At 41.9% G+C, this 15,689-nt stretch overlaps 1 protein-coding gene across 2 annotated transcripts in view; it reads left to right on the forward strand.

Annotated features, from left to right (window-relative positions):
- NEK7 (NIMA related kinase 7) overlaps window positions 1-15,689 on the forward strand; it is a 71,409-nt gene that overhangs the window by 5,526 nt on the left and 50,194 nt on the right. Inside the window, exon 2 of one of the 2 annotated variants that reach the window (XM_063426105.1) lies at window positions 14,327-14,414. The exons of the other annotated variant lie outside the window; for it this stretch is intronic. Within the exon in view, the coding sequence (XP_063282175.1) occupies window positions 14,358-14,414 (57 nt within the window). The 5' untranslated portion in view covers window positions 14,327-14,357. The remainder of the gene's footprint in view (window positions 1-14,326; window positions 14,415-15,689) is intronic. 2 annotated transcript variants of the gene reach the window in all.

Here is a 15,689-nt window from a genome sequence, read left to right on the forward strand (position 1 = left end):
TAAACGGGGATTTCCATACTTAGTCTTTCAGGAGCAAATTCTACTGATGGCATGCATACTCATTAATTCCTATGGGGCTGAAATGGACATGATGTATGCAACCATTTGACTTTAAAGGAAAACTCCACTCCATAAATAGGAGCTCATGTACACACTTTTTGCAAGAATGCTGGTCTGATGGTAAGGTGTTTGCGGAGGAATGCGGAGAGGCAGGCACAATCAATTATTTTATCTCTGGAATCAATGGAAGAAGGAAGCAAAGCTCCCTGGTGGGCTGACATATAGGGAGGTGGTGTTTCATAATCAAATTCTAAAAGTGCTGATTTCTCATAAAAATCAACACTTTTTTTTAATTAACTGGAATTAATATAGGAAGCTGAAGTGCTTCATATGTTTGGAGTGCTCCTTTAACCAATCGAGTACCAAAAGTTACCCGTAGTAACTTTTTACTGGTTAGATATTTGAATAACTGTACTAATTCACAAACTGAGTATACCACACTTACACTTGGGAATCCAGGTGCTTATCAGGGCCAGGCATGGCAAAACCCAGTTTAGTAGATAAAATAAATTTGATCCAGGCACTCGGGTTTGCTGCAGGAAGGCAGGCAGGTTTATTGGAACAAAAACTGCAATCTCTATGTAGGCCGAAACATTGCACTTTTTGTTCAAATAAACCTGCCTCCATGCAGCAATTCTGAGTGCCTGGACCTAATTTATTTTAGATATTTAAATAAAACATTTCCTTTCTGTTTTGGCACTTTTTGTGGTTTCAGAAACTCTTCTCTCGTGTGTTTGACATTCTTGATTGAGTTCAGTGTCATTGTCATGCACTCTAAGCATAATAGACCACATACACCTATACACTATTTGAAGATTTGACAATGATTGCCTGCAGCATATAATGTTTGCAATTATAATTCCAGGTAACAAACAATGCTAGACAAAGTCCTGTTTTACATACCGTAGAAAATTGACACCTGAAATTGTGTGGTTACAAGCACTCTTTGGTTTGCTTCTTAACAATTTTATTTTATGTTTTTTTTTCTTTCTTGTTGCTTGTATAGCAACATAACATTTCAGCAGGAATTACAGCTCATTACTATAAATACAGTGCAAGCCAGCCATCTAGTAAGGTCCACTATTATGGCAGTTGTAATTGACGATTATGATAAAGCTATATAAATGGAGAGATCATATTATGCCACAGTGATGTTGGGTGACATTACAAATGATTTAACCCTCTTACTATTTGAGTGTCTTGCTACCAGGCATACCGTAAGAATTTCTTCTACAGTTTATATTTTTTATGGGCGTATATATTACTGTAAAGATAGGAAGATGGCAAATCAGAGGATTTTACCCAACTAATTTTTGTGAAATAACCGATGTATCCACTTGTAGTATTTATACATTCCTATATTCCACATTTGTAAGTTCTAAAGAATATATGCATTTGCTTTTAGACTGGTGTTATAACAACATAATTTGCATTGTTTTGTTTACATTTACCGGTATTTAGTTATAGAAAACATGAAAAGCATGTTTTCTCAATGATCTCAACTCTCTCTTGATTGCAAGGTGAGAACAATATATTCTGATGAAGGCAGAATATCCTTTTAGAAGATCATGTTTTACTTATTCTTGTTATATGTTGCAATTTCACGTTTTGAATGGCCGAGTTCCTCAGAATACCAGTTCTGGAAACTAACCTTCTACCTTTTTAGTCTGTGCTCCTTTTGCACTGGCTTGGAATGTGACCAGTGTTAATTTGTATAAAGCCTTGATATATTAAGAAATGCCAGACTACAGGATTTTGTATACATATTCCCTTGCTTGCAAGTTTTCACCTTCTCACTAATTTGCAATTAATATATGTGCCTTTAAGTCTCAACAAAGCTATGGATTCTTTTTCATTAAAGGGTTACTGCAAGCACCATAACAACTACAGTTCGCTGTAGAGATTATGTTATGAGGATTGGCCCTTTGTTCCAGTCAGTAAATGGCATGCTAGCTATTGGAATATGAACATAATTGACTTTAGCCAGCCTAGCATTCTAGTCCTGGACTGGCTTATTGTGCTGCTGTCCTGTGCACTATCCCGAATCTCTACACACACTTAAATAACCGGACCACTGAAATGGCCATTTAAGTGTTCGTGTAAGGGATTTGAAGTAGTGCACAGGTAACTATTTTATTTATTTTTTGTTCTGTGTATTTTTGCTGATCCATACTCGAGCCATTGTTGCCACCCAAGAGTCATGGGAGTTTTGAGCACACAGCTTAGTTTTGTGTTTGAAGACTGTTTTGTGATGGTATTGTTAACATGACATGAAAAGTTGCTAGGATAAAGTGTGAAACAACATCTGTTGTGAAATACAAGGACTGAAAACATCTTACGAAGGTAATACTATCTCTGACATTGTGTTACATTTGAAATTCAATATTTATTTACCTGCTGTTCAAGCACAAGAAAAACCATAAAAGTTTCATAGCTGAATGCAGTGAGGGATAAAAGTGCTGTTTTTGAATGTTTGTCCATTGACAGAGGAAATGACCAGTCTATAATTTTAATGGTAGGTGTGTAGGTGGAATCTGATTGATTGCTTCTGTGGACAGGTGTCTTTTATACAGGTAACAAGCTGAGATTAGGAGCGCTCCCTTTAAGAGAGTGCTCCTAATCTCAGCTCCTTACCTGTATAAAAGACACCTGGGAGCCAGAAATCTTGCTGATTGATAGGGGATCAAATACTTATTTAACTCATTGACATACAAAATCAATTTATAACTTTTTTGACATGCGTTTTTTTCTGGATTTTTCTTTTTTGTTCTGTCTTTAACTGTTAAAATACACCTACCATTAAATTATAGACTAATCATTTCTTTGTCAGTGGGCAAACGTTCAAAATCAGCAGGGGATCAAATACTTTCCCCGCCTCACTGTACAACTAAAGTGCATGGCAAAGTGAATGAGCTTGTGGAGAAAAAAATAATGCATTTACACCATGTACCACAATATGTATGCTTCATTTTAGTAAACTTTCTGCGTTCTTCTGCAAGTTAATTACTTGATTAAGAGAGCTCTAAGAGAGAGCTCTAAGCACCATAACTACTATAGTGGTTATGGTGCAAGTAATCAGTTTTCATTGGCGGAGCTCTTCTGCTGTGGAGATGTGCGCATTTTCTTTAAATGCACACAAGCAGACCTTTTCACTTGCTTTATTCTGATTCACAGTGCCATGAGGGTGTGACATTCTCAAGTCAGTCAAGATGGCTGTGTGGGAGAGCATGTGTGCAATTAAGCTGTCTGCACTACCAGATCATGCAGAGACCGCCTATACGCACGGCTCAGGTGGTAACTTTTCATCCCCTGTGACACTCATATTTTAATTTCATTGGGACATTCCCTGACTTTCAGAAAAAGAGTTCTGACATTTAGAATTCTGTTGCAATGTGTACGCTCTTATCTGTCCTAACATCTATTGTCTAACATAACCTCTAATTTGTCCGTGTGTGGTCTGATCATTATTCGCTAAAAGTGGATACACACAACTTGAACTCTAAACATCTAGTTCCTTTTTTTGCAGGCTTTTCTTTTCTCTCAACATACACTTGCCATTACTGGTTGGCTGCTTTTGTGATTGGCCAACATTACATAGTCTAAAATCAGTCTGTTGATTGACATGTCCTTTAATTGTATACATTATATAGTTTTTTTTTTTTTTTTTTAATTCTTTGTTTGTTGTGCATGCTTTAACAACGCACGTGTGTTGCCACAACAGCAATTACACGCATAATCAAACAAACATTTTCAAACATGGCAAGTAGTATATCTGCACATTTTTATGTTATAAAACAACAGTGATACGCAAAGCGTGGGTCTGTGGGTAAACGAGTAGAAACCAAGATTGTTCTACCTGTGCGAACAATAGGAGGGGTAGGTAAGAGTCGCATAACGTTTAGCACATTGCAAGGTACCAGATATGAAACTGTTAGAGTAGTTATACCATTTTTAGTAGTTATACCATTTTAGTTTGAGGTATGCGAGGTCTATCTGTGCGAAGAATAAGAGGAACAGGCAATGGTCTCTTAACATCTAGTATGTTGTGAAATATAGGGTATAAATCTGTTAGTGTTTAGTCAGGTGTTATTAGAAATGTTCAGTCTAACTGTGCCCATAATAAGGGGCGCAGGCGATAGTCGCTTATCGGCTCTGCAAATACTATTTGAGCACCATATGCATATTTATAGGCACTTATAGGCAAGACAGAAGGAAAAATATAGCGTATAAAAAATTTAGAAAACACAGAAAAAATAAAACCATGGGGCTGCATAATACTGAATCCATAATGTTGCGCAGGTCCCTCTCCATTGCTTGGACGGGGTGTCTCCGTCTCAGTCCACCGTGGTGACTGTAGTCAGCCAACGCCTATTCTGCTTATCCGTTGGAGTCGTGTGTAGGCCTCTTGGGTTTCCCGCCAGGTTGGGAGTCGGTCGGGCCGTAAGCTGCGTAGGTCCTTGGACAGTCCGCTCGGGCCCCCTCCTGTGGGTTGTGGTTGGACCCTCTGTTTGTTGTGCCTGCCGGTTACCATCCTCTCTGCCTTCCCGGTCAGCGTTGTGACTTGTGTTGTAGGCTGTTGTGTGCTTGGTTGCACTGTGCTTGATCGGGATTGCCTGGGCAGTCGACAGGGAGGTAGATCGTGCACGCTGGCGGTTCCCGCTCTGGAGCGTGGGGGCGCGAGGTTAGTGCCCTGCAAGCCTGGCGCCGCTCCCTGCCATGCCGGTCTTCTGCTTTGCTCACCTCGGGGGGCCGCTCCGGAGCCACGAGGGGGTTTCCCATCCGTCGCCTCTTTCATCGCCAGCTTGAAGGCCTGTCTCCGGGTATTGAGCTGCTTCCAGAGGATGGCACGGAGCCGATCGCAGAACTCCCATATGTGTGCGGAGGTAAGTATGCGCTGTTTCTTGGGCTGTATTTGAGTCGCCATCTTGGTGTGGCCTTCGCTATCCAGTTTGATCGTAGTTTTGTTCGCGTGATCAGGTTTTGGTGCTGGGGCATTCATCCCCAGCTTGGACCGGGATGTCCCCCGCCGGTCCAGAGGGGGGGAAAGCAGGGCTGTGATGCGTTCATGCTTGGAAGCGCGGCCCGCGCCGGGGGATCGACAGCCTCCCCCGGACCTCAGGCCCCGCTCTGGTGTAGGCCGCATGGTCGGCATTGGGCTTCCTGTATCGCATCGGCTCCGGAGAGGTATCATTCTGTAGCTCTTGTCGTCGTGAGTCGGTCCCCGGCCACCTTATGCCGCCAACGTAGGCAATTCCGTGGGTATTATCGGGATTATGCCCGTTATGGCAGGAGCTTGCAGATTGTGCGGCCGGCCACCTTGGCTGTCAGGCCCCGCCCCCCTACATTATATAATTTTTACACACACACATTAAATTTGTCCTCAAGAAACATGATTGGTTTTCCAAAATACTTCACATGTTATACACTTTTTTATTTTTTGTGTAAATCCTAGTTACAGGATGTGCCGAGTTATTAACCCCTTAAGGACCAAACTTCTGGAATAAAAGGGAATCATGACATGTCACACATGTCATGTCCTTAAGGAGTTAAAGGACCACTATAGTGCCAGGAAAACACTCGTTTTCTTGCCACTATAGTGCCCTGAGGGTACCCCCACCCTCAGGGTCACACTGCCATGGCGCTGAAGGGGTTAATACCTTACCTTTTTTCCAGCGCTGGGCTCCCTTGGCACTCCTCCCTCTTCTGATTTCACCTGCTGAATGTGCATGCGCAGCAAGAGCCGCCCGCGCATTCAGCCAGTCCATAGAAAAGCATTCTCAATGCGTTCCTATGGACGCTGGCGTCTTCTCACTGTGAAAATCACAGTGAGAAGCGCGGAAGTGCCTCTAGCGGCTGTCAATGAGACAGCCACTAGAGGCTGGATTAACTCATAGGTAAACATAGCAGTTTCTCTGAAACTGCTATGTTTACAGCAGGCAGGGTTAATCCTAGAGGGACCTGGCACCCAGACCACTTCATTAAGCTGAATTGGTCTGGGTGCCTATAGTGGTCCTTTAAGTAGCAACTATTTCAACAAATCTGTTTTTCAGTTAATCCTAAAAGATATGAGGCCAAACTAGATAGCTTACAGTCCAGGAAAGTTGCTAGCATACTTGCCGCTTCTATATAATTAATGTTGTGCTAAGTAAAGGGTGCCTTTCTTGATCAGTAGGACTTAATGCTTTTTTAAAGAACAAAATTCTATATATTCATTGTGCTAGCAGAATATTTAAGTTTTTTTGTTTTGGTTTTCTCCTACTTGAGCATCTTTGAAAGCTTGCCTGTAGTCTTGGGCTTTATCAAATAGTATTCTCCATAGTGTGTGGTAAATCAACACTAGAGGGGTGCTAGTTAATTGTAACATAGGTAGAAGTGTGTCCAATGCTTCTTATAATGTAATCATTTTTTTCACTTCATTTTATGAATGTCTATTACATTCTGAGTGTTCAGAATAGATCTGTGCATATTTGCTATGATCATAGCAATAACAAAAATAATAATAATAAAAAATAATAATTCTGGTGAGTGTGCCACGGACCCTGCAGGCTTGATCTGTCAAGTAACTTTTTTAAGACCGGGATAGAAGTATAGGAACACTCCAAGCACCATAACCACTATAGTGATCTATCTTGGTTATGCTATGTGTGTGTGTGTGTGTGTGTGTGTGTATATATATATATATATATTTTTTTTTTTTTGTCATTCACTTATTACTTATCCATTACTTGTTATTACTATGTATTAAATGCTTCTTTTGCAGCAGTGTAGAATGAAATTACTTACATGTTACAGATAAATTCCTCCTCAATTTGCTACTTGTGTCAACGTAAGCAATGGTAATCTAGAAAGCACCTCTCTGCCAGAGTGACTTGGTTGCTAGGTGTTGTAATGCATGTCTGACACTTGTATCAAGACGTTTATGTTAAGTGACATTAAGTTGCCTGAACGCTTTGGTGTACAGGAATGCCATATGTCCAAATATGAAGTGAGAGGAAGACGAAGACGTGGCTTCTTGGTCCAGTTAAGCAATCTGACTGGGGTGCCTTGTATAGGGACATTTTGATGGTGGAAGGCTGACAATGCTGGTCGATGCATGGGTATAGCTTATGTATGTCTTGAAATGTCACACCCACATGCACACTGTGCTATGACTTGTAAATTTACACTCACATGCATATGGCTACCAACCACCTTTTAATATTACTTTGTATTCCATAACAAGGGGCTCCAGTGCTCACAAAACGAGTACTTGTGGCGTTTTGTCCAGTCATTAGGTCATTGAATACTCTGCTCTGTCCCTAATCATGTTGTTGTTTTTTTGTTTTTTTATACATTTATTTATTATTGGAGTATTGGATCTGTCAAAACTGCACATTGCCAATACATTTATCCGAATTGAATTCAGTTTGTTTTCAAGTACATCTACCTAAAATTGCCAATACCAATTTTTAGGATCGCCTCACGGGAGCACAGGTGGCCATGGTAAAATGATTGAGCCCATAGAAAAGATCAAACTCTTGAACAGACTTGAAACTTTTTTTACACTATAAAACCTGTGATCCCAATTGATCTGTAACCTTTTTTTTTTTTTTTTTTTAAACATTTTGCAGTAACCCATGTTACTCCCAAGCAGTTAGATTTCTGTTGCCATAATGACGGCTTTAGCCTCTGTTATACAGTGCCTTGCCATTAATATGACACCCTTCTTAGCAAGTAGCAAGTGTTGAAGAGCTATAAATGTGCACTTTCCACTGATCGTTATAACAATAGCCATAGCAAGGCAGGGAGTGTGTGTTTGAACTAAAAATGTAATTGAAGTGTTGGATTTCACTATGTCAGGATGAAGCGATGTGTTTATTTCTGTCTTTGCCTTGGACAAACATGAATACGCTGAATCAATTTCTTGTAAATGATATTCCTTAAAAAATAAAAATCCAATGAAATGCTGGAAGATGTTCTTCACAAGTCTTTTTGAGCTGAGGTGCACTGTACGGCAGCTTGTATAAACTAGTGTAGGCGTATGGAATGAGAAATACGAGTATGTATGTACTGTGTAATAAGGGATACTTAATGTCATTGAGGGCTTCTGGAGACCTTAAAAATAAACCATTAGACCAGTGGTTGAGATATATATTTTTCTATTTAATAAATATTTGTAGGAATTCTATTTAAAAATAAATAACTTGGCAGTTTGCATCATGTTTTTCTAATCTTAGAACTATATGTACGGTTTGTGTGCGTTTGTATAGGTTAGTCACCATGGAAACTGTTTCCATTTTTCCTAAATGTGGGTCACCAAGGTCTTAAATCAGAATAGCGGAAGAGGGACCCCTAAATTCCGGACTGTACCACCAAAAGCCAGACTATATAATTTAATTTTGTTTTGTGTTTTTAAGTATATGCACAATCTGCATTATCTACTTATGCTCCGGAAAGGTTTGTCTTTTGCCTCTCTTGGTGATCCTGCTGTATTGCATGTGATTGGCAAGTTGTCCACCTTATTACATCGATGGGCGAATGCAGGGCTCGACAAATCCCAGGCTCCATTGCGCCTAGGAATTTTGCCTTGGCGCCTGGAATATGCAAGCTCCTTACCGCCGAGGCGGGTGGCTTGCAGGGTGGGCAGGGGTGACTGCGTGAATAGTAGGCGTGAATAGGGAGCGTGAATCTGCTCCCTCACATGCAGCTTGAGACCCGGTTTCACTAAGCGGTGCTTGAGGGCGGGGGAGCAGAGCAGAGTAGACACTTTACATTCACCCTACTATTCATGCAGCCAGCTGTCTGCCCTGCATGACCACCCCGCATGCCGCCTGCCACCATAATCATCCAACTTGCTGCCAACCTGAACGATCCCCAGGCATGTCGCCCGCCTGCACTTCCCCACAGGTATCAATACAAGCAATAATGTGTCTGTCTGTGTGAGGGTGTATGGGTCTGTCTGTGTGAGGGTGTATGGGTCTGTCTGTGTGAGGGTGTATGGGTCTGTCTGTGTGAGGGTGTATGGGTCTGTCTGTGTGAGGGTGTATGGGTCTGTCTGTGTGAGGGTGTATGGGTCTGTCTGTGTGAGGGTGTATGGGTCTGTCTGTGTGAGGGTGTGTGGGTCTGTCTGTGTGAGGGTGTGTGGGTCTGTCTGTGTGAGGGTGTGTGGGTCTGTCTGTGTGAGGGTGTGTGGGTCTGTCTGTGTGAGGGTGTGTGGGTCTGTCTGTGTGAGGGTGTGTGGGTCTGTCTGTGTGAGGGTGTGTGGGTCTGTCTGTGTGAGGGTGTGTGGGTCTGTCTGTGTGAGGGTGTGTGGGTCTGTCTGTGTGAGGGTGTATGGGTCTGTCTGTGTGAGGGTGTATGGGTCTGTCTGTGTGAGGGTGTATGGGTCTGTCTGTGTGAGGGTGTATGGGTCTGTCTGTGTGAGGGTGTGTGGGTCTGTCTGTGTGAGGGTGTGTGGGTCTGTCTGTGTGAGGGTGTGTGGGTCTGTCTGTGTGAGGGTGTGTGGGTCTGTCTGTGTGAGGGTGTGTGGGTCTGTCTGTGTGAGGGTGTGTGGGTCTGTCTGTGTGAGGGTGTGTGGGTCTGTCTGTGTGAGGGTGTGTGGGTCTGTCTGTGTGAGGGTGTGTGGGTCTGTCTGTGTGAGGGTGTGTGGGTCTGTCTGTGTGAGGGTGTGTGGGTCTGTCTGTGTGAGGGTGTGTGGGTCTGTCTGTGTGAGGGTGTGTGGGTCTGTCTGTGTGAGGGTGTGTGGGTCTGTCTGTGTGAGGGTGTGTGGGTCTGTCTGTGTGAGGGTGTGTGGGTCTGTCTGTGTGAGGGTGTGTGGGTCTGTCTGTGTGAGGGTGTGTGGGTCTGTCTGTGTGAGGGTGTGTGGGTCTGTCTGTGTGAGGGTGTGTGGGTCTGTCTGTGTGAGGGTGTGTGGGTCTGTCTGTGTGAGGGTGTGTGGGTCTGTCTGTGTGAGGGTGTGTGGGTCTGTCTGTGTGAGGGTGTGTGGGTCTGTCTGTGTGAGGGTGTGTGGGTCTGTCTGTGTGAGGGTGTGTGGGTCTGTCTGTGTGAGGGTGTGTGGGTCTGTCTGTGTGAGGGTGTGTGGGTCTGTCTGTGTGAGGGTGTGTGGGTCTGTCTGTGTGAGGGTGTGTGGGTCTGTCTGTGTGAGGGTGTGTGGGTCTGTCTGTGTGAGGGTGTGTGGGTGTGAGGGTATTGGTCTGTCTGTCTGTGTGTGTATCGGTCTGTCTGTGTGTCTGTGTGTGTGTGTGTGGGTATTGGTGTGTCTGTGTGTGTGGGTATTGGTGTGTCTGTGTGTGTGTGTGTGGGTATTGGTGTGTCTGTGTGTGTGGGTCTGGGTCTGTCTGTGTGTGTGTGTGTGTGTGTGTGTGGGTATTGGTGTGTCTGTGTGTGTGGGTCTGGGTCTGTCTGTCTGTGTGTGTGTGAGGGTATTGGTCTGTCTGTCTGTCTGTGTGTGGGTATTGGTCTGTCTGTCTGTCTGTGTGTGGGTATTGGTCTGTCTGTCTGTCTGTGTGTGGGTATTGGTCTGTCTGTCTGTCTGTGTGTGGGTATTGGTCTGTCTGTCTGTCTGTGTGTGGGTATGGGTCTGTCTGTCTGTCTGTGTGTGGGTATGGGTCTGTCTGTCATGGTGTGTGTGGGTATGGGTCTGTCTGTCATGGTGTGTGTGGGTATGGGTCTGTCTGTCATGGTGTGTGTGGGTATGGGTCTGTCTGTCATGGTGTGTGTGTTTAGGTTACCAGACCCCTTCTGTTCGCAAGGGAATGTTGTCTTTACTCACATTTGTTTTCCACCATGACGTGCTGGTCTCCCCTCGACTGGCCCTGCCTCATCAAGCTTGCCAAAGGATTGGCTGCAAAACGCTGCACCAATCAGCATCTTCTCATAGAGATGCATTGACTCAAAGCATCTCTATGGGGAGCGTTCAGCGCCTCGATGCAGAGCGTAGAGAAACTCAATGTAGGTGTTGCACACTGTGCAGCACTGACACAGGAAGCACCTCTATTGACTGTCTGAGTGACTGTCACTAGGAAGCAATGTAAACACTGTCTTTTCTCTGAAAAGTCAGTGTTTACATTGAAAAACCTGCAGGGACAGACTATAGACACCAGAACCACTACATTTAGCTGTAGTGGTCCTGGTGACTATCATGTTTTTTTAAGAATTGTATTTTAAAATCTGGCTCCTAACTTTTTTTTAGCTGGCTCCTAGATTCAAAAAAAATAATAATTTGTCAAGCCCTGGGCTAATGTCTCATTGACAAAATGAAATTTGATGTGACAAAGGCCTGGCCATGAGCTTGTTTGTGTGTTTAACGTACCGCCTACACTCATGCTTATCTGGTTTGCTGCCCTTCAGTCTATTTAAGATCCTGCTGCATGAATCCCCTTCTCACTGATCTTTTTATGCCTTTACTATATGATATGGTTCCTTTGCTTTCTGTGCTGCTTCACCCACAACACAATTTCATCTCTTAAATCATTTTAATTGACCTGCCACTGGTAATTGTGTGTTAAACATTTTGCTGCTGAGCCATTTTCTTCCCTGTGTGAAATTTGTTTATTCAGTTTTTACTTGTTCTGTTTAAATATTTATTACAGTGAGTTTCTGTGAGTCAGCCGTGATGTATGCAATTTGCACTTAAAAAAAACAAAGTATAACACAAAACTTTCATATAAATCTCTCCTGTCAGTGTGAGATATAAGCGGTACATTCTGGTCCCTGTGCAATGTATTTGTTTTTAAAACCCTAGCCTTGCTTGTGCCAGTCATGGGACGATGTCCCCCTTGACTTGAATGCATTGTGGAGGTTCACTCCGGCGAGCACTTTCAGATAAGTCAGTTAGTCTTGAAGTAGAACTGTGATATTGAATGGAAGACTACTTGCATGGGTCAGGCCTTCCACATAAATCTGCAGTCAGTTATTGATGGTCGATTTATTGATTCTGTGTCACTAGAGAGCTTGAGTCCAAGTGCATCCATTGTAAGCCCCTGCTGCTGTATAATTTGATATACAGTACTAAACAATACAACACATGTAACAAGCAAACAAGACTACTAGGAATTGTGCGACGTAGATGGAAATGCTGATGGCACAGCCTAGAGGATATTTAAACATTTAATTTATTAATTTTTTGGTCGGGTTATTTTTGTTTATATTTAGAATCCATTCCTGTATAGTAGGACCAAACTCTTATCACCCCACCCTTTGAGAAGTGTTACGGATCATAATTTAGAGCACATTCACTTTCCAAAGAATTACAGTATTAAAATGACTCTCGACATTTGCTACACAAGTGGCCTGAGGGCATTTCCACTGGCGGTTTTATTCCTGCACTTTAAAGTATTGCCTGACAGCCACTAGAGGGTGCTTCCGTGCTATAACAGTCAGTCTGTTCTTAATGCTCCTCATAGAGACTATTTAATTAGAGGAGCATATCATGTGCTTCTTGTCTACAGAGCTTCATTATTCATTGGATTAGATGAGGAAGAGGAATCATCATCATGTTGGGGAGGCCGATTGCATTGCGTCAACCTAGCTCAGTCCTGGCACCAGCAGGGCATACATTGCAATTGAGGGCATACATTGCAGAAACCTTGTTTCATTTCCCTCTTCTCTGTATGCTTTCCATATGCAAGGTGCGAAGGGCAAAGCTTATAACTGTGGAAGAAAAGAAATGTCCAGGTGCACCTGAGGTTCCTTTAAAAAGGCAGTCTTTTTTTTTTTTTTTTTTTTTTTTTTTTGTGGAGACAACGTTTCGGCTCTTCTCTGAGCTTTTATCAAGTCAGACTTGGTAAAGGCTCAGCGAGTAGCCGTAACGTTGTCTCCAATTTCTTGTTTCAAATAGAGAGACTGCCTTTTAAAAGAAACCTTAGGTGCGACTGGATATTTTTCTTCCATTTGATGTTTTCAGGGATTGGTCCTCCCTCTCTGGAGAACCCTGCAGGAAGTTTTCCCTCTTTTTTAGTGTGTGCATTACATTCTTGTTTGCGTTTGTTTTTGCAAAAAAGCTTTATAACTGTGACCGCAACAAAGAAAGAGGTGCCCAGTCATAGGATAAAAGGGTGTTTTTTTTTTTTATTTCCTCCCCAGTGCCAGTGATCTGACACTCCTTTGCTTGGATCCAGTGTTTCCCTGTGCATTCAGTAGCATCTTGCTGTGTGTGATGATTCCTTATGTGACCTATGAAATTCAGGATCTGAAGGTGGAATCACCCCTAAAAGCAAGAGATATGTTTTTAGCCAAATGTAAACATTGCGCTCTCTCTCAAAAAGATTAATGTATTATATAATCTCATAAAAGTAACCGCATCTATGTACTAAAATCAATACATTTAGATGTAGTGGCTTTGGCACTTGTTCATTTAATTATATTATAGAGGCCTCACATGTAATTTGTTAAATGTAGGGGAAAACTTAACATAATATTAAAAATAATAATTTTGTTATATATTTTTTTCAGATTTAAAATGTGAGCTTGAACCTTTTAAACCCTTTGGAATGCCAGATTTGCTATAATGTATTTTCCATTACAATGGGAGGATGGTACTTAGAAATAAAGATATTAAATAAAAAAACAAAACACAAATTATTTGACATCTATCTAGCTTAAATATTTTGTATATGTGGGGGTTGGGGAGTGGAGTGGAGTGGAGTGGAGGGGGGGGCTGCTAGAGGGATATAGCCTCCATAAATTCCAGGATTGTCACTTATCTCAATGTTTTTACTGACATGAGATCCATCATTGGTAAGTGGTGCCTTATTACTTTCATTATTCAACAAAAGGATTCCTTTAATGCTAAACATTGGGTATTCGTATATAAGTGTATAATTAAAAAAAAAAAAAAATTATATTCCTGTTCCACATTTTGAAATATACTCTGGTGTCTTCGGACTGCAATCATGAGTTGGGATGTCGGACCCTACATCTCAGTCCCTTGGCAAAGGATGGAATTGAAGTTGGTCCTCCCTTAATGTTGTGATGTTTGATATCACTGTGTATATACTATGAATCATGCAACATCTGCAATGTTTGTCACACCACAGGAGACCAGAAACAACTCTCCTTTTTCCATAAAGAGGCCCTATAATTCCTCTCCCTTAACAGACTGAGATCTATGTTCTGAATTCCCCAATGCGTATAAAAGTCATCTAGAGATGTCATACGACCCCTGCTTCGTGGTCATTACACTGTTAATACCTAGCCCCAAATGGTAAAAGAAGAATACTTCTTATTGGGTAAATATTGTATTCATTATATAAAGTGTTATATACTGGTTGTTTGTGCTCTGTTGTAGAGCTTTGAGGTTCCTGCGTCTTACTGACAGGATGGAGAAGCAGTGTCAGGCCATGCAAGGACAACCTGTCACTACGTTCCAGCCACAGGTAAGTTGGGGAAGGGAGGCTATCCACTGTATGTACATTTATGTCCATATATAAAAAGGGTTTGGTGTGGTTTTTTTTTTCTTTTGTTTTGTTTTCCCATTTTTCTTGGAAGACTTTCTGCTTGTTTAATCATATGTGGACTTGCCCACCTTGGAGTTCTATTTTCATTGCATGATTGACATAATGTCTTACTCAACCCCTGTATTCATTGCTCTAGGGCTGTGTAAAAAAAAAAAAAAAAATGCAAATAAATAGTTTGGAGACTGCTCTCCCTAAAGAAGGTTTATTTAGTCTTTTGAAAGGATACCAAAGTATGCAGTGAAACTAGACAGATTGTAAAAAGATAAACTCAAATAATGGGGAAAAATCCTTGCAGGTAAAAAAAAAAAAATCTTTATAAAATCTAAAATTCCACAGAAAAAAAGAATGTTTAATATTAATTGAAATGTTTAAATGCAGAGTACGGCAATGTTTACGTTGCAGCTCTAAGTCTGCCCTCTGTGGTTGTCTACCAGACAGCCACTAGAGGGTTTCCGGAATCCAAACGGACTTTTGGTTCATTATCTGACGATGGACGTCCTAACGCTCTGCATGAGGACCTCCAGCATCAGATTTTCCACATAGGAAAGTATTGAATAATGCTTCCCTATGGGGGGGAGGTCTAATGCACGTCGGTGGGGGAGGTGCGTGGTGCTGTCATGTCAAGGGTGCATAATTCATTGTTGCACTATAGAATATTGCCATTTAATGTAATTTATGTAGTGCATATATAAATTGCCCATTTGGCAGAGGTCAGATGACAGAAGGGGTAATGTAAATTGCATAGGAATGTGAAATGGGTCAGATGGTTTACCATATGGATTAATCCTTTGATTAATCAAAGGCTCTGCAAGGTGTGAGAAGTCACACATAAGTGGCCTGGAAGTCTGGTTTAAATATAAACTAACTCTCTAATTTGTAATATGTCTAGATTCCCTCTTAGGGGGTCCTTTGATATGTTAATGACCATTGGCCCTTTGTTCCAGTATCATATCCAAAAGAAACATTACTACTTACCTACAGATTAATAATTAAGCCTCGTTTTTATTATATTTAGAATGGGACAAGTACAATCTTCTAATCAAGCCCAAACATGATTTGCGTAACTAAACCATAGGGGAAGGGGTTGTGATGTCCGCTATAGTGGGTCACAAGTAAGGAGTGTGACATATCTATGGATTGAAAAACAAATTCATAGATGCAAGTACATAAGAGGAGATAGAACCACATGTTTCC

Source organism: Pelobates fuscus, chromosome 7 (assembly GCF_036172605.1).
Source record: "Pelobates fuscus isolate aPelFus1 chromosome 7, aPelFus1.pri, whole genome shotgun sequence".
NCBI classification, from domain to species: domain Eukaryota; kingdom Metazoa; phylum Chordata; class Amphibia; order Anura; family Pelobatidae; genus Pelobates; species Pelobates fuscus.